The 19,804-nt window shown below is 45.8% G+C and overlaps 1 protein-coding gene across 1 annotated transcript in view; it reads left to right on the top strand.

Moving 5' to 3' along the window:
* Nucleotides 1-19,804, top strand: part of ranbp10 (RAN binding protein 10) — a 38,327-nt gene that overhangs the window by 14,443 nt on the left and 4,080 nt on the right. Inside the window, exons 4-14 of the mRNA XM_061244717.1 lie at nucleotides 5,971-6,138; nucleotides 9,395-9,417; nucleotides 10,820-11,004; nucleotides 11,665-11,777; nucleotides 12,052-12,160; nucleotides 14,586-14,734; nucleotides 15,438-15,627; nucleotides 16,746-16,885; nucleotides 17,364-17,509; nucleotides 17,715-17,826; nucleotides 18,436-18,577. Coding sequence (XP_061100701.1) covers nucleotides 5,971-6,138; nucleotides 9,395-9,417; nucleotides 10,820-11,004; nucleotides 11,665-11,777; nucleotides 12,052-12,160; nucleotides 14,586-14,734; nucleotides 15,438-15,627; nucleotides 16,746-16,885; nucleotides 17,364-17,509; nucleotides 17,715-17,826; nucleotides 18,436-18,566 — 1,466 coding nt within the window. The 3' untranslated portion in view covers nucleotides 18,567-18,577. The remainder of the gene's footprint in view (nucleotides 1-5,970; nucleotides 6,139-9,394; nucleotides 9,418-10,819; nucleotides 11,005-11,664; nucleotides 11,778-12,051; nucleotides 12,161-14,585; nucleotides 14,735-15,437; nucleotides 15,628-16,745; nucleotides 16,886-17,363; nucleotides 17,510-17,714; nucleotides 17,827-18,435; nucleotides 18,578-19,804) is intronic.

Here is a 19,804-nt window from a genome sequence, read left to right on the forward strand (position 1 = left end):
TTTAGTTTACACCTGAGACAGAAGCTGGGAAGGAGGCAAATGTTTCAAAAGATTTCCTCCCTAGTGAACACAAAGCCAGGGGTGTTGATTGTTTTTGTGTGTGTGTGCACATTTGCGCACGCGTTTGTGTGTGCATGGGTTTCTAAAGGATGTTTTTCAAAACACCTTGTCCATTCTGGGATTCCGGATCGTTCTCATGGCTCCTGCAAATGTGTGAATATTCCTCCTGTTGTACTTGATGGTGTTGCATCATGGGAAGCCTCCTTTGTTTCTGGAGGCCATCGTGGGTGGAAAAGAGAGGCTGTCGCTTAAGACTGGATGCTGTGTGAAGAGGCCCGGGCTCTGGCCTGATGGAACCTCTCCGCTCAGATTTGGCTGGGAAGAGATCCGGAGAGATTACACTTACTGTGATCTCCAGTGACTTTGGCCAGGTTTTGTGGTGACATATATCGCACTGGTGTGTAGCACTCCCAATTACTCTGATAAGAGACTGTGTTTGTGTGTGTATTCCTGTGTGTGTGCGCTGTATGTGTGTGTCTGTGTGCAAGTGCGTCTGCGAGAGAGTCCTCTAACTGAAGTACACTGTTGAAGAACTATTTTTCCTAAGGTCTGTTTTCAGGGATTAAGCGTTAGCCACTGGCCAATGCGTGTCTTTCTGTTTCTGTGTTTGAGTCCATGTGCGTGTGTGTTCGTCTGTGTGCGCGTGTCAGCGAGTGCAAGTGTGTGTCTGCATTCATGCTTGTGTGTATGCCGTGGTGTACGCATGCATGCGTGCGTGAGAGTTAGAGCGAGCGAGAGTGAGTGACCTTGTATATGTAAACGTAAACGGTATAGAATTACTGCATGGGTTGAAGGAAAAAATAGATTTACATAAAACTATCCTATCGTATAGTGCCCCCAGAGTGGAGTAGCGTGCATGAACTGCTACATGAAGATGAAGTAGCACAGCGGTAGTTTTTCAGTGACTAATCACAGAGGTTATGATTAGATCCAATCCAACATGGCTGCCAAGCTGCAAGCATTTGAGCTTTGTGATCAGTCGTGTAACTCTGTGTGAAGCCACTTCTAAAGGCCTCTGAGCTTGAACTCGTTCAGTGCTAGGTGGATACGCTGAGCTGTCCCCCAGTGCTCTTGTGTCTACCTGTGTTTGTGGAACAGGCCCTCACAGGCGAAGGTGTGGCAGGTGCAGTCTAGCTGAAGTACCACGTCCAGTCGGTCAGTTGGGGAAATTGGCTAGAGCATGAGAAAAGCCCCAGTGAGATGATCCTCCAGCATCGTTCTAGTCTGTTATTTGGGAGCATTATGGATTAATTATGGATTTAGTATTAACAACGGTAGTGATGTGGTGGGTGAAATGAAGTTGCCCTGAACGACCGCACGGCGTTTAGGCCCTGACCCACCGCGTAGTGTTTACACCAGCGGCCGGCTCTGTTGATTACATTTTCATAACCATTTTAATAATAATAATTTTTATTTTTGTCAAATAAATAAAAAGTAAATTGCTGTTGGCATTTCTGCTTAACCAAAAACATACAGAACTGAAATTGTGACACCAAAGACACAACCCAAACTGGTCTGTGAGTTTTGTGAACTATTTTTCTCCCTCCCTCTCTCCCTCCCTCCCTCTCTCTCTCATGCACACACACACCACACCACTCACACCACACACACACACACACACACACAGCTAGTCTGGCTTTGTTTGGGTAGCCGTGCTGAACCCCCCACTGAAGGTGGACAGGGTGTCTGAAGGTCGGTGACCCGTACCCTGGCCCTTGGCGACAGTGTTAGAGAGAGGCCACGCCCGCTGTGCACTTGATTGGTTCACAGTTGGAGCCGTGTCAGCTCGCTTCCTCTCCCCTGTGCACTGAACCTCATCCAGGCCAATCAGATATCCCCCCCCCCCCCCCCCGCATGTCTGGCCAATTGCGTTGCCTGGAGAGAGTGTGTCACCCACCTCATAGGGTTCTTGTTGAGTGACTCTTTCCTGGATCCTTTGGAAATCTCTAAACCCTGTCCAGCCAATTCTCCAAACACCTGCTGACTGACTCGCACAATTCCCATACAGTTCATAATAAATGTGATGCAGATTCAGAGTCACACTCCTGTCACAATACACAAAGGCTGGAATGCAGTGGAAACTTTGAGTGTGTTCAGAGGGGCATGTGTCTGTGCACACGAGTGTTTGTTTTACAGAATGGTGTGTGTGTGTGTGTGTGTGTGGGTGTGTGTATAGAGGGTGCCTTTATGCTCGGTTGTGTTTATTTGGTTGTATGCTTTGAAGTGTGTGCTTTGAAGTGTATGTGAGTGTTTTGTAGGCATTTGTGTGTATGTGTATATATATTTGTGTAGGTGTGTGTGTATGTATAGTTCTTAGTGCAGATGTGTGTGTGTGTGTGTGTATATTTGTGTAGATGTGTGTGTGTGTATATATATTAGTGCAGATGTGTGTGTGTGCGCATGTGTATTTATTTGTGTAGATGTGTGTGTGTATATGTATAGTTATTAGTGCAGATGTGTGTGTGTGTGTGTGTGTGTGTGTGTGTGTGTGCTCGTGTATTTATTTGTGTAGAAGTGTGTGACACAGCAGGAACTCTCTAGCGTGGGCAGGCTAACGGCTGCATTCTCCTTCTGACGCTGCTGATAATGGCGCTTTTCAATGGATCCATTCTCTCCGCCGCTCCAAAGAGCTTTCAGCCGCAGGGCGGGCGGGTGTGTCCGCAATCTACCTGTCCGTCCGTAAAGGCACCTGTCACTGTTATTTACCCATTTATCAATAATAAATATGTTCATAAAACTATTGAGTGGTGTTAGTTCAAATACATGAAGCCCTTCACACCTTACCAATAACAATCAAAATAGCCCATAAAACAATTATGCTTTAAGTGATGCCAGCCCTACATGTCATTATCCTTCAGAGTGGCCTAATTTCATAGGCAGTATAATTCTCCCTCTGAACAGTCAAGGTGATTCTTTGATGGCAGTCATACCAAAATAATTGTTGTTGTTGCCATTTAAAACTAATGTCAGCCTGTTCCTTTCCTGTAAGCAGTCTCAACCACAGCTATCGCATAGCTTCATATTTTGATGTGCGCTGGTTGGCTGGTGTGTGTTTTTGTATTTTTCCATAGCCTTTGTCATGGTGCACCATTCATTCAAAATGTCTTTTTCGATACATTGATGTAATTCCATTCTCTGGATGACTCAAGCTAGCCAATGCTTGAAGTTACAATTTTAGTGAAATGCATACTGTTCTTTTAAGATTATTTTTCATCAGTACTTTGACAGGAGTCCAAGCCTTCAGTGTCTTCAGTGTCCTAAATCCTGTCATGAAAGGCACTTTGTGGTGCCGCTACATTAGGTATTGTGCTACAATACACCTGTAGTGGTGCAGTGTAATGGGCTACTGTGGTGTGCTGTAATGGTGTTGTGTGCAGTGTCTAATTGTTTGTGTGTAATGGGTTGTGTGCAGTGTGTAATGGGTTGTGTGGAGTGTGTAATGGTTCTGTGCAGACTGTAATGGGTTGTGTGCAGACTGTAATGGGTTCTGTGCAGACTGCAATGGGTTGTGTGCAGTGTGTAATGGTTCTGTGCAGACTAATGGGTTGTGTACAGTGTGTAATGGTTCTGTGCGGACTAATGGGTTGAGTGCAGACTGTAATGGGTTGTGTGCAGTGTGTAATGGGTTGTGTGCAGACTGTAATGGGTTGTGTGCAGTGTGTAATGGTGTTGTGTGCAGTGTCTAATTGTTTGTGTGTAATGGGTTCTGTGCAGTGTGTAATGGTGTTGTGTACAGTGTGTAATGGGTTGTGTGCAGTGTGTAATGGGTTCTGTGCAGTGTGTAATGGTGTTGTGTGCAGTGTCTAATTGTTTGTGTGTAATGGGTTGTGTGCAGTGTGTAATGGTTCTGTGCAGACTGTAATGGGTTGTGTGCAGATTGTAATGGGTTCTGTGCAGACTGCAATGGGTTGTGTGCAGTGTGTAATGGTTCTGTGCAGACTAATGGGTTGTGTACAGTGTGTAATGGTTCTGTGCGGACTAATGGGTTGAGTGCAGACTGTAATGGGTTGTGTGCAGGCTGTAATGGTTGTGTACAGTGTGTAATGGTTCTGTGCAGTGTGTAATGGTGTTGTGTGCAGGCTGTGATGGGTTGTGTGCATTGTGTAATGGGTTCTGTGCAGTGTGTAATGGTGTTGTGTGCAGGCTGTGATGGGTTGTGTGCAGTGTGTAATGGGTTCTGTGCAGTGTGTAATGGTGTTGTGTGCAGGCTGTGATGGGTTGTGTGCAGTGTGTAATGGGTTCTGTGCAGTGTGTAATGGTGTTGTGTGCAGTGTGTAATGGTGTTGTGTGGAGTGTGTAATGGTTCTGTGCAGACTGTAATGGGTTGTGTGCAGTGTGTAATGGGTTGAGTGCAGTGCTGTATCAGTGCTGTGACCTCTTAGCCAGGCTGCTCTCTGTACAGTAGCCCTGATCACCCCTGCGGTGCTGTGCCTGTTTCATTAGCGTGAAGCGCAGATAAAACTGGTTTGAGCCCTGCTGCAGGACCGCTCTCTCTGGCAGCAGCACTACTGAGATTAATCTAATACCTCTGAGTTCAAACACGACCTACTTCCATGGGATGCTTTTCTTCTCTTTTTTCTTTTTTGTGCCTTTTTAATCGCACACGTGCCGACACAGACACACAATTCAAGGCAAAACGGCTTCACTTTTACACCAAGGTTTGTGTGTGTGTATGTGTAGGTATGCTCTTGTGTGCTCATGTCTGTGTGTGTGCAGGCTGATGTGTGGTTGCATGTGTGGTAGTATCTTGTAGTCAGTGTGCATGTGTGTGTGGGGCGGGGGGGTTGTGTGTGTGTATGTGTGTGTGTGGTGTCTGTGTGGTGTGTGTGTGGTGTCTGTCTGTGTGTTTGTGCCTGTGTGTGTGTGGTGTCTGTCTGTGTGTGTGTGTGTGTGTGTGTCTGTGTGGTGTCTGTGTCTGTGTGTGTGTGTGTGTGTGTGTGTGTGTGTGTGTCCATGTGTGGTAGTGTCTTGTGGTCAGTGTGCAGGTGTGTGTGGGGCGGGGGGGTTGTGTGTGTGTGTGTGTGTGTGTGGTGTGTGTGTGTGTGGTGTCTGTGTGGTGTGTGTGTGGTGTCTGTCTGTGTGTTTGTGCCTGTGTGTGTGTGTGGTGTCTGTGTGTGTGGTGTCTGTGTGTCTGTGTCTGTGTCTGTGTGGTGTGTCTGTGTCTGTCTGTGTGTGTGTGGTGTCTGTGTGTCTCTGTAGTTTGTGTGTGTGTGTGTGTGTGTGTGTGTGTGTGTATGGGGCTCTGTGAGAAGGGAGGAGGTTATATTGGTCAGGGTTATATTTAGAGCTGGTCTGTGAGTACTGGGCCACTGTAACGCTACACTTTGCTGTGTCGTAGCTTAGCCTTCTCCTCTCCCCAACTAACCGCTCTCCTCCCCCTCCCTTTTCCTGACTGCTTTCTTTCTTTCTTTCTCTCCTTCCGGGTTCCTCTTTATTCCCCTGCTTCTCCCCTCTCTTTTCCTGTCTTCTCTGTCTTTGGAGACGGTCTCCAGGTGGAGGGACGAATCTCTCTGCTCACCCTGCACTGTGATCAGGCTCTTCCCTGATTGGAGGCGATGGGACGGGGAGGATAAGGCTCTTCTCTGATTGGGGGCGTTTGCAAGGGGAGGTCATTGGTTGGAGGGGTTTGGGGTCTGGGAGGGGTTAAGCACAGGGCCCCTTCAATTGACACAACCGAGAGTGGTGTGCAACTGTATTGGAACATTTTGAAAGTATTTGCCCTCCATCTGTCCATGTAGAGATCCCTCCTCTTCTCCATTTCTCTCTCTCTCTCTCTTTTACACATCTTCCCCTTTCTGAAATGTGTGGCAGAAACCAACACACACACACACACACACACACACACACACACACACTTTTCAGATTAAATGTATTAAAATACCCAATATGTGTATCTGTGCTTTTCTCTAGGTTGGGACAAACATTCATACGGTTACCACGGCGACGACGGACACTCCTTCTGCTCCTCAGGGACTGGCCAGCCCTATGGCCCCACGTTCACGACAGGAGATGTGATTGGCTGCTGTGTGAATCTCATTAACAACACCTGTTTCTACACCAAGAATGGACACAGTTTGGGTACTGATCTATCCCTCTTATCTTGTCTCTGTCTGTCTGTCAGTAGACTTCCATTCGAATGGAGTTCACTGGCGTGACTGAACAGGAGTGTGCTGCTTTGCTTAAGCATTATTGAAGTGAATACAAGTTTACTACATAAAATGTTCTGACATTGAAATATGAAGAAATGAGCAAAAGATCTGTCACTCATCACGGGTTTAATTTAGTTATCTGTAAGGCCGGGTGTTTGTCACGGAAGTTGCAGGTGTCATGGATTCTGCGACTTTGCCTATTTTTGCCATTACCACAATTTCTTCCATTTTGGATGGTAACTGTCAACCTTCGTGAATTTTCTCGTATTAAGTGATAGGCCAAGCATCTAAAATCCGGAAATTGTCTTTAATTGTCTCCTTCCTCCGAAATACGCTACTGTTGGATTATCTTCTAAGAAACACACAGTAAGCATAGCAGTAAGCGGTAGTTTGAAATGGAACTCTGGTATTTGTGTGAAAAGTCCATTTTGTGACCACTAGTCACCACATCCACCTAAACTGAGAAATTAATGGCGGCCACTCGAACGTATCCTGTTGCCAAATGCCGGGAGAAACAATGTGTGATAATGTATACAGATTCTTGAATGCGCTAGGATCAGGATTCCCGTCCACGTCAGTTGCTGTCAGATGTTCGACAGCCCCTGTCAACAGTGTTGATACCCTGTGCCCCCCCCCCCCCCCCCCTTTATGGTAACTGGTAACATCAACAGCTGTTCATTAAAGACTCGAACCTAGCAATGTAACGCATATTTTACCAAAACAAACTTCAAAACGGACACATGGCACATTTGTTTCTCTATAACAACATTCTCCGAAATTAAAGGGGAAAAAAAGCACACCGTTTTTGCCTTTAATTTGCCTTTGTGTGTGAAGTGAGTAGCTAAATGCACCAGCCTCTCAATTGTTTTCACTCATAGGTCGTGTCTTGGTCTTTTTTATTTATTTTTATTTTTATATGTATTATTATTATTATTATTATTATATATTTTTTTTTACATCAAACACTTGTTACTGTTGCTATTGTTATGAATGTTATTTAAATCGTTACCCAATGCTGCACATGAGATCTATTCATTCATTTATAAGAAAAAAAAATAAAAGACTTAATAAAATATTTTCCGTGACAAACACCCAGCTTTACTGATCAGTTGTCGGTAGTATTTTCCCCTTAGAATTCACCAGAAGCGATCATTTCACGGCTCTTCTTTTAAACGCTCTTGCCCTCAGACCCCCCTACAGGGTTTTGGTACTTGGGATAGGCAATATTCAAACTATAGTTGCGCCCCCATGTGATGTAATTCACCAGCTAATAGAGCGGTTTTCCTTTTTCTCAGTGGGCTAATATTTTTGTTTTTTAGGTTTTCAAATTCAAAGTGTCGTTCAAATTGTCGGCAATTACTGCACACTTGCTGAGATAATTATTTCTCAGGTCAGAGTTTTTCACGATGCAGAAAAAGGACCCGTTTCCACTCGTGCCCTGCAGTAGGGATCACACTGTGTTGTACTGTATCTCTGGCCTCTCTATGGCTAGGCTGTGCCTGTAAATGGTCAGGTTCTGTGATCTTGTATTTTGCTTTCACCTGGTTGTTAGCTGTTAGCAGTAGCACTGTACTGTGGCTGGTGTGTTGTTAGGTGTCTGCGCTGTTAATAGTTTTCTTGTGTAGGTTTCTGTGTCTGTCTCTTTCTCTTTAAGCTAGCTTCTGTCTGTCGTTTTCTCTTTAAACTAGCTACTGTCTGTCGTTTTCTCTTTAAGCTAGATTCTGTCTCTCTTTTTCTCTTTAAGCTAGATTCTGTCTGTCTGTCTTTTTCTCTCTGCTATTGGCCTCTATCTAGTCTTTCTCTTTCTTTCTCTCTGCCTTCCTGTCTGTCTCTTTCTGCCTCTCTCTTCATATCTCGGTCTACCTCTCTGTCATTCAGCATTACTTGACAGGTTTGGATTCATGCAGGGTTTCCCAAAGCCTGAATCCACTCTTTGTTTGCTGATGCTTGATGATTGGCTGGTTGTATTGGAGAGTGGGGCTTCATGAACCCCAGTATGGAGGCACCAGTCACGCTTTTGATGTCACTGCCACTGTTTCTATACACACACCATTCCCACTGCTTCCTGAGCTCGTGAGTGACAGCACACCACCATGAGAATTGTGTTTTTCTCTCCCTCTGAAGGAGACACTTAAAGATCACTTTCATTTACATCTGATGGCTGTTTCCGTCTCTCCTACATCTGAGAGGTCCCCAGGGTGTTTAACAAATTCAGAATAAGAAAGGGTTTTCCTTTTATGGCTGTGAGCGATTGGGGGGGGGGTTTGACAGTACGAAAGGAGTGGTTGGTTGAAAGCGACTGGTTGAAAGAAGAAAATATTCTTCAACAGACGGGCTCTTTTTGCAGTTGGAGGCAGAAAGCCTTTGTTGTGCTGGATTTATTTTGTTGATAGATTTGTTGTTTGTTGACGCACTAACATTCTGGACCTCATGTACTGAGATTCTAGATCTCAAGCTTGATTTTAGTCTCAATTTGTCAATATCTTTTTGAAAGGTGATTATTACACCAGGCCTGGCCTTTCGTATTTGTCATCCTAATCTTGGTAAAATGTAGAATGTTTCTACTGCTGATTATGTAGTAGTAGCAGTAGTAGTATTACCAGTAGCAGCAGTAGTAGCAGCAGTAATAGTAGCAGCAGCAGTAGTAGCTGTAACAACGGTAGTAGTAACAGCAGTAGTAGTAGCAGCAGCAGTAGTAGCTGTAACAAAAGCAGTAGCAGCAGCAGCAGTAGTAGTAGCAGTAGTAGCAACAGCAGTAGTAGCAGCAGCAGTAGTAGCTGTAACAACAACAACAGCAGTAGTAGTAGCAGCAGTAGCAGCAGTAGTAGTAGCAGCAGCAGCAGTAGCTGTAACAACAGCAGTAGTAGTAGCAGCAGCAGCAGTAGTAGCTGTAACAACAGCAGTAGTAGTAGCAGTAGTAGTAGCAGCAGCAGCAGGCACTGTAACAACAGTAGTAGTAGTAGTAGTAGTAGTAGTAGTAGTAGTAGTAGCAGCAGTAGCAGCAGTAGTAGCTGTAACAACAGCAGCAGTAGCAGCAGCAGTTGTAGCTGTAGCAGCAGCAGTAGTAGTAGCGGCTGCAATAGTAATGATGATACTTCACCAGAGAAATGTCAGTGTATTTCCATAATGATCATAATATATTTCCATTGCATGCTAACTTCTTTTTCTTTTTGTTTGTTTTACAGGTGTTGCATTCACAGACCTTCCTGTAAGTAACATAAGAGCTCAGTACTATCATTCAAGGTTTTTCTGGGAGGTAGGGGAGGGGAAATGTGTTGTAGAGGATGGGTTATGTCTTATGTGCTACTGTATAAGACAAAGGGACTATATAATTACTGAGGTAGTGTGTACATGATGGGTAATATAATTAGTGGGGTTAAGCGTTGTAGCGGATGGTGTATGTGAAGTGCCGGGTTTATGTACTTCAGGGGGGCTAAACATTTGACCCATGTAACATCTCTGTAGCTCACTGTCAAGTAAATGACACGGCAGGCGAGAACTGACCCATATACCCCCCCTCCCTCCCACGAAAGGGGGTTCAGATATCTCTGGCCTCACTATCTGTAACCCTCTCTGCTTTCCTACGCCCGAATAAAGGGAGAAATGCATATGGAGGGCAGACTGTTAAAAAAGAAAAAACGTTGTGGGGTCTGTAGCACAGTGAAATGCTGTTGGTATATGTGTGTCTGTTAGCGATAGACTCAGAAGGCCTGTAAGGTCTGGTCCCTGTATCTGCGCAGGGTTAGATTCACCGTCATGCAGATGCTCCGAGCACCTTATTAATGTGTTAATGAGAGCTGGTGCTAACGCCGTGCTAACATCGTGCTAATGCCGCGCTGACGCCGTGCTAACGCTGCACTCGCGCGCGGCTCCCGTCACACCACTGAGGTGATTAATTTCCCACCGCGGAGGAGAGCCACACTCGGAGCTGCCGCCCCTGCGAATCGTGGGTAGAGGGTGAAAGCACAACTGTGGATGTGTGCCTGTTATCTGTGCTGATCTCCTCCTCCTCCTCCTCCTCTTCCTCCTCCACTCTTTCTCTTTTCCTCTCAATTTAATTTAATTTTTCTAATTCAAAGTGCTTTATTCGCATTACAGAATTTGTATCCGTATTGCCAAAGTAATGGCAAGGAAAATGTGAAACATCAAAACATCAGATAACAAAGAACAATAATGTGATTGAATAATATGCGACAGTAACTCAAGAACGAGAATCTCTGAACACACATGTCGAACCTTGGATGGATGAGCTGCAGAAGACCAAATAAGTCCAAAAAGTCTAAAATACCTAATAAAGAGGTTACTGCGTGTATATACACACGCACATAAACGGTCATATTTGTAATAATGCAATAACAGCAATAATAAATGAATAGAAGTAAATGTGTTTCTTTCTCGCCTACATCTCCTCATCATTGTTTCACTCCTTTTCCTACCTTTTCTTTCTTTCTCCTGTCTTCTACTTCTCTCTCCCCCTCTGGTTTGTCCTTCATCTCGTGTTGTTTTCTCTCCCCTCTGCCCCCATCTTCACCCTCTCCTCTGGTTTCTCCCTTTCTCACCCTGTGCTTCTTCACTCCTCTCTCTGTGTCCTCCATTTTGTCCCCCCTCAGCCGAACCTGTACCCCACGGTGGGGCTGCAGACCCCGGGGGAGATAGTGGACGCTAACTTCGGCCAGCAGCCCTTCGTGTTCGACATCGAGGACTACATGAGCGAGTGGAGAGCCAAGATCCACGGCATGATCGCCCGCTTCCCCATCGGAGAGAGGCTGGCCGAGTGGCAGGCTGTGCTGCAGAAGTGAGCCAGAAGTGTACAAACACACACACACACACACACACACACACACTTCACACATTAACACTCACACACACACACACACACACACACACACACACACTTCACACATTAACACTCACACACACACACTTCACACATTAACACTCACACACACACACACACACACACAGATGCATGCTCTCTAATGCACACGCATACACACACACACACACAAAATTACACATGTACACACACAATTATTATCAGATGCACTAACGCGCACGCACATGCACACGTACACATTAATATGCCCACTGCACAAACACTCACTGACACACTGACAAATATGCACACCCACTCTAACATGCACAAATACGCACACATACCCACACTTTCAGTAACACATACACACACAATAATCAGACCTACTGGTTCATAAGGGGGAAGATGTGCGTGTCTGATTGTGTTGACATTGCCTCTGTGTGCGTTTGTGCTCTTGCGCACTGCACGGCCAGTTTAGTTGTCTGACTGCGATTAGCCCCCAAAATCTTTTAATCTGGGAAATGCACGCAGCGCAGCTGAACTCTGACTGACTTCCTGCCGGCGGAGCAGGGCTGTGAGGAGGGCGACAGGCTCTGATCAGCCGCCGCTGTCGCTGATGATGTCACCCTTTTCTCACAGTATGGTGTCCAGTTACCTGGTGCATCATGGGTACTGTGCCACGGCGACGGCCTTCGCGAGAGCCACGGAGACCATGATCCAGGAAGAGCAGACATCGATAAAGAACCGACAGAGTGAGACTCGCTCCTTTCTTTCAGCACTCTGTTTCTCAGACATTCACGCTCGCACATACAAACAGTCTTTAACATGCTGTCTCTCTCTGACACAACACACAACCACACACAAATGCCTAAACAAACATGTTTTCTGTCTCACACACACAAGCATATATACAGATCTATGCATTCTCTCTTCCTCCTGCGCCTCACACACGCAAGCACACACACACACACACACACACACACACGCGCGCGCGCAAACAAAAGTCTCTCTTCCACCCTCCTACAGGAATACAGAAGCTGGTGTTAGCAGGCCGGGTTGGAGAAGCTATCGACGCCACACAGCAGCTCTACCCCGGACTCCTAGAGCACAACCCCAATTTACTCTTCATGTTGAAGTGAGTAGCCTAAAACGCAACCCCAATTTACTCTTCATGTCGAAGTGAGTAGCCGAAGATGCAACCCCAGTTTACCTTTTCAATTTTATGTAAGTAACCTCAAACACGACCCCAATTTACTCTTCATGTCATAGAAGTTGCTCCTTTATTCATTCTTGTGGAACTAGTAGCCGAGAACTGAGCTCTTGTGTTTAAGCTCTGGACAACCACAGCAAGGAAATAAACGACCTCATTAAACTCCGATCGATGCAGTCGATCCAGGATCCAGGATATCAACATCAGGCAAAAGCAGATGCAAAGCTGCTCAGGAAACAAACGGCGCCCAGAACTTGAAGCACTACGGCAGGTTAAACTGCACATAAACTGAGACGCACTGAGCATTATTCTTCTGCCTTCAGCTCTGTTCAAATAAACTCTGATTCTCACAGTGAGAAATTCATCACAGGAACAATATGAGGAAAACAGTCCTACACATGGGGAAGGTGGCACCATTTTGGTTCAAGGGCGGGGGGGGGGGGGGGGGGGGGGGGGGTGTATAGCAGATCTGCAGCCTCCAATGAGTTCGTTGACACATTTGGCAGACGCAATGGTAATAGAAAACTCCTTCAGTGGTCAAAATTATTGAATATATTGCAGGGCAAAGCGCAGTTAGTTGGTTAGATTATCAGACAGTATTTATTGATTGATGGAATCAATGAATGTGTAGACCATATTAATGGATTGGGGAGCAGTGAATGTGTAGACAGTTTTAATGGATTGGGGAGCAGTGAATGTGCAGACAGTATTAATGGATCATTGAATGTGCAGATATCATTAATGGAGCAGTGAATGTGCAGAGAGTATTAATGGATTGGGGATCAGTGAATGTGCAGACAGCATTAATGGATCATTGAATGTGCAGATATCATTAATGGAGCAGTGAATGTGCAGAGAGTATTAATGGATTGGGGATCAGTGAATGTGCAGACAGCATTAATGGATCATTGAATGTGCAGATATCATTAATGGAGCAGTGAATGTGCAGAGAGTATTAATGGATTGGGGATCAGTGAATGTGCAGAGAGTATTAATGGATTGGGGAGCAGTGAATGTGCAGAGAGTATTAATGGATCAGTAAATGTGCAGAATGTATTAATGGATCAGTGAATGTGCAGACAGCATTAATGGATCAGTGAATGTGCAGACAGCATTAATGGATCAGTGAATGTGCAGGCTGTATTAATGGATCAGTGAATGTGCAGACTGTATTAATGGATCAGTGAATGTGCATAGCCAGAGGCAGTAGCAGTAGCAGAGCAGGGAGTTGCCTTGGTGTCATGCTCTGCAGGGATGGGTGGAGTACGTTTCGTCTCTTAGGCACAAGATTACAGCAGATGTTCCAAACTGATGCTTCAGGCAAAAGGCAAAGGCTGTGTGTGTGTGTGTGTGTGTGTGTGTGTGTGTGTGTGTGTGTGTGTGTGTGTGTGTGTGTGTGTGTGTGTGTGTGTGTGTGTGTGTGTGTGTGTGTGTGTGTGTGTGTGTGTGTGTGTGTGTGTGTGTGTGTGTGAACCTGCCCATTTGAGTTTGTCTGTATATATGCTGTCTGAGTGTCTGGGTATGTGTATGAGTGTGTGCAGTTTGTGTGTGTGTGTGTGTGTGTACACCTGCATACTCTCCTCCTGTGGGGGATTGTGAATAGATGTCACTGTTACTCTTATTGAGATGATGAATGTTATTATCGTTATGGAGATGGTGAATGTTTGTCAGTGTTATGGTGATGGTCAACGATTGGGGGATGTTTTGGAGACTGAATGGTTGAGATGGTGAGTCACACCTTTTAAGAACCCTGTTGCTCTCCTAAATAGTTAATTTGTTGTTAGTTATTTTACTCTTCAATCCATCTCCCTCTCCTTCACTGTTGTATTCTCTCTACTTAAGCTACACTTTTGCCACTGACTATGATAACACTGAGGAATTGGGCTCTGGGGGCGGGGTTAGAGACTTTTGTCACTGCTTGTTTTGTAAGTGTTATAGATACTAAAACCAGGAGGAGAATGCTTATGCATATGATGTTATAGAGATGGTGAATGGTTGTTAGTCTTATGGAGATGTTGAATGGTTGTGAATGTTATAGAGATGGTGAATGTTTGTTAGTCTTACGGAGATGATGAATGGTTGATAGTGTTATGGAGATGGTGAATGGTTGTGTAAGTTATGGAGAAGGTCAATCATTGTGTATGTTATGGAGATTTTGAATGGTTGTGAATGTTATAGAGATGGTTAATGTTTGTTATTCTTATGGAGATGTTGAATGGTTGTGAATGTTCTAGAGATGGTGAATGTTTGTTAGCCTTATGGAGATGTTGAATGGTTGTGAATGTTCTAGAGATGGTGAATGTTTGTTAGCCTTATGGAGATGGTGAATGGTTGTGTGTGCTCTCCTCAGGTGTCGGCAGTTTGTGGAGATGGTGAATGGTTCAGACAGTGAGGTGCGCTGCTTCAGTAACCGTTCACCCAAGTCCCAGGACAGCTACCCCGGATCCCCCAGCCTGAGCCCCCGGCACGGAGCCACCAACCCCCACCTGCACAGCACAGGTAACACACACACCAACCTGCACAGCACAGGTAACACACACACACACACACACACACAAATACACACACACCAACCTGCACAGCACAGGTAACACACACACACTCACACACACACACACACACACACAAATACACACACACCAACCTGCACAGCACAGGTAACACGCACACACACACTCACACTCACACACACAAATACACACACACCAACCTGCACAGCACAGGTAACACGCACACACACACACACACACACAAATACACACACACACACACACCAACCTGCACAGCACAGGTAAGACACACACACACGCACATACACCAACCTGCACAGCACAGGTAAGACACACACACACGCACATACACCAACCTGCACAGCACTGGTAACACATATACACATACACACACATCTGCATAGCACAGGTAACACACAAACACACACGTGCACACACACACACACACACACACACACACACACACACATACACCCCAACCTACATGGCACTGTTACTGTTCATACGCACACATGGATGAGTCTGGCCACACACCAACCTGCACAGCACATGTGATACCGCATACACACTGGCACACACCTGTTAACTCACGTAATTGTGCACACAGCAGTAATTGACTGAATCACACAGTAGATGGAGATACTGTGGCAGTGAGGTGTCTTACCCTTCCCTGATATTACCCCCACCCTCAGGAGCAGACAGCCCCACCTGCAGTAACGGGGTCACCCCTAGCAAGAACAAGAGCCACAACAAATACCCTGGTGTCAGCTCCACTTCCTCCTCCTCCTCTTCCTCCCCCTCCTCCGTCAACTACTCCGAGTCCAACTCCACCGACTCCACCAAGTCCCAGCCTCACAGCGGAACCAGCAACCAGGAGACCAGGTGGGCTGGGCGGGGAGACGCACCGTGTTAGGGGGGGTTCAGAGGGAGCAAGCTGAACCACATTCCCGGGGAGGAAGTGGTGCGTTGTGTTGAGGGATTTACCGGAAAGAAGAGAATAAAGAGAGTGATGAAAGAGGGAAGAATGAGACTGTCATATCATCCATTTCCTCACATTTCTCCCTTCATGTTCTGAAACGCTGCAGTCACTGGTGCGCCCACCAGGGGAAATGGCTTTTTGTTGTTGTTGTTTCTGGCGCCCCCATGTGGCCTGTCTGGTACGTTGAAGGATCTGAGTGTTTATGAGGCGATGTGTTTATTGAAGGCACACATGAAGGCCGATTACAGCTGGGTAAATCCCCTCCGGAGCGCTGCGGTCTGTTCAGAGTTCTGATTGGCTGGGAGATGGCCATGTAAGAAGCCAATGGGAGAATTAAAAACATTACATCATCATTGAAGTCAAAAACAGGGGTGTGGGTGTCTTCCGCCATGTCTCTACCTGTGACCTCGCGTGTACGAGTCCGCCCATGCTTGTGCATTAGCGGTTTACACTATTTGAACTATGAAAATGTCATTAAAGAATTTCATTCATTTAAATTAATAGCCGTATAAGGCATACTGGCAAAGTGTGTGAGTCTGCATATCACACACAAAGTACGATATATTAATCTGTTATATTCACCAGACTTCATTATAATCAGTAAAAATCATTGTTATTTGTCAAGCACCAAAAGGCAGCCTGCTTTACCAAAACATAGAGAATAACTGAACTGAATTACAATCACAAAACAAATCAATCAAATGGGTAATAAACACAGGAAACATTAACATGTTCATCTAATAAACTATCTAATAGCCAGGCTTTCCAAAAGCAAGAGGCAATTTAGTGATAATGTAAACTGAGCAAGGATGTTTAAAAGACAATGGTTATCAAATAAAAATGTACAAATATATGATCTTGTATGTGTCCATTTTGAACATTTCTAGCCTGTGTGCTTTCACGTGTGCTTGTGTGTCTCTCTGCGTGTGTGCGTGTGTGCGTGTGTGCGTGCGTGCGTGCGTGTGTGTGTGTGCATGTTTGTGCGTGTGCGTGTGTGCGCGTGTATGTGTCCGTTCTGCAGCGACAGTGAGATGGAGATCGAGGGGGAGCATTACAGTAACGGGGTGGCAGAGACCTCTCCAGCCAGGATCATGAACGGCACGTACAAACACGAGGAGATCCTGCAGACAGACGACAACAGCCTGGGGAACGGAGTGACAGGTACAGCCCTGCACACACACTCACACTCACACTCACACACATACACCACACACCACACGCACACAGACTCACACACATACACCACACACACACACTCATGCACACACACCACACACACATACACACAAACACCACACACACATACACACACACACACACACACACTCTCTCTCTCTCTCTCTCTGACACACACTCTCTCGCTCTCCTACACACTCGCTCCATTTCACCATTTCCTCTTTCTCTCTTTCTCTCTCTCCCACACACTTGCTCCATTTCTCTATTCTCTCTCTCTCTCTCTCTCTCTCTCTCTCTCTCTCCCTCCCCCTCCCTCCCACACTCCATTTCTTTCTCCACGCACTTGCTTCCTTCATTTTAAACATGAGGGAGAGATCTGGGTCGCAGTGACCTAATGAGTCTGGCCATTATGTGAGTGAACATTAACCTGACTTCTGTACCCCTGTGACCTCTGACCCCCCAGAGGACAGCTGCGCCCCCAGGCAGTTGTGTGGCGGGAACCAGGCGGCGACGGAGAGGATGATCCAGTTCGGCCGAGAACTCCAGGCGCTCAACGAGCAGCTGTGCCGGGAGTACGGCAAGAACGCCACTCACAAGAAGATGCTGCAGGTACGCAGGGGGGATTACAGGTACAGGGAGGGGGGGTGCTGCAGGTACGCAGGGGGGGATTACAGGTACAGGGAGGGGGGGTGCTGCAAGGGGCTCTCACTATATCTCTCTCTCTCTCTCTCTCCCTCTCTCTCTCTCTCTTTCTCTGTCTCTCTCTCTTTCTCTCTCTCTCTCTGTCTCCCCCCCCTCTCTCTCTCTCTCTCAGGATGCGTTCAGTCTCTTAGCGTATGCGGACCCCTGGAACTGCCCAGTTGGACAGCAGCTTGACCCCATGCAGAGAGAGTCCATCTGCTCTGCCCTCAACAGTGCCATACTGGGTAAGGCCCAGACACAAGCACACTCACATACACCCCCTATCAGAACAGCACATCCAGATACAGCACATAAGCTTACATGAGCAGAACATACATTTAGTATGAGAACATGCATATAGTCACAGATATGCATGTTCTCTAGCCTGGATTTAAGCACTCCATGAGTCTCTGCCTGAGATGCATGCTGTTACATGCTCAGTCTGTGTGTAAAAAAAAGAGATTCTTTCTGAGATCTGTGCAGGAAATACCTTTTACTCATCTCCACTTCTGCCCCCATGATCTGCTGACAGATTTCAGCCTAATTAGTGCTTTTTAATTGTGTTCTTAATCCCATTTTGAATTTAAAAACCTCAATCAATCAAAACCTCAATCAAGTATTTTTCATACCTTAGAATTATAAGGTGCTTACTGAATTCGACATTTGTTTGACAAAAATGAGTTGGTGTCATAAATACGTTGTGGCACTAAATACGTGTGCACAATTTTGTATAAAGTATTAAACAAATCAAAATGTAAAAGGTTGTATTTGCTTGGAATACCACTCAGAACGCAGATGGAACTTAATAATTCAGTAATTCAGTAATTGCGCTGTGTCTGCCCTGTTGCCCCCAGAGTCACAGAACCTGCCCAAACAGCCCCCCTTGATGCTGGCCCTGGGGCAGGCCACCGAGTGCGTGCAGCTGATGGCCCGGGTGCGGTCTGGCTCCTGCTCCTTCGCCAGAATCGACAACTTTTTGCACTAGCCGCCGCCAAGGTGAGTCCCCCACGCAGACCGCACTACCCATAATCCACCCAGACGGACCGCACTACCCATAATCCACCCAGACGGACCGCAGTTCCCATAATCCCTGTGATCTCGCACAGCAGCCGGTTCTTGTCCTTACCTCCCATCGACACGCACAGTTTAGTTTGACCTTAATGCTTTCCTGGCTGTAAGCGGCTGCATTAAGCTCTATGCAATATGCCTGCACTACAAACCATCGCCTGTCCTAACAAGTATTTTAGTCTTGTAATGAAACTTTCAGAAATACAAATAATAATTCTCTCAAGTCGAAAATATTTGCTTTTTTACAGTTCCTACTTACCCCATTGGCAAATCTTCAAATGAGTCACACTGTCTCACTTGTATTTTTGTCTTATTTAGCAAAAAGCTAATATAAGTTTAGATATAACACAATATGTACAATACTTGTAAAATACTTGAGATATTTATTTTTGTATATAAATATCGGATATTTGGATATTTAAGTTTTTTGCAGTGTGGACAAAGCATTGCACAGTGATAAACTCTTTTTTAGTCAATCATATTAATGGACAGGTCTAAAGTAAAGGTTTTGGTTCAAACAAACTAAGAGATACGGTGAATTGGCAAAATAGTGAGAGGAGACGTGTCAAATCTGCCGTACTTCCACAAGGTGCCCTGTGGAAGTTTTGAGCAGTGCTTCAGCTGACACATTCCTGCTGTGCGGACAGTAAGTGCCGTTCTCAGACTGTGAGGTGAGAGTGTCTCGAGATGTCACAATCTCACCGTCTGGGTTTCCAGGCAATTGGTTTATCGCCATCTGCTGGTTGTTGTACGTCGCTCTGGATAAGAGCGTCTGCCAAATGCCAATAATGTAATGTAATGTAATGTAGAAGGCATGGCATACTAAAGCAAGTCCTGCAGTTAATCAGTGGTGGTCCTACAGGTTTTTCTTTTTTTAAACTGTAGCAGAGCTAACTTGATATAAACTTATCTGTATTCTTGTGGGGCGGCACGGATGGTGCAGTGGGTTGCACTGCCGCCTCACAGCAAGGAGGTCCTGGGTTCGAATCCCCGTCGGCCGGGGCCTCTCTGTGCGGAGTTTGCATGTTCTCCCCGTGTCTGCGTGGGTTTCCTCCGGGTACTCCGGTTTCCTCCCACAGTCCAAAGACATGCAGGTTAGGCTGATTGGAGAGTCTAAATTGCCCATAGGTATGAGTGTGTGAGTGAATGGTGTGT

The sequence above is a fragment of the Conger conger genome, chromosome 6 (assembly GCF_963514075.1).
Source record: "Conger conger chromosome 6, fConCon1.1, whole genome shotgun sequence".
NCBI lineage: Eukaryota > Metazoa > Chordata > Actinopteri > Anguilliformes > Congridae > Conger > Conger conger.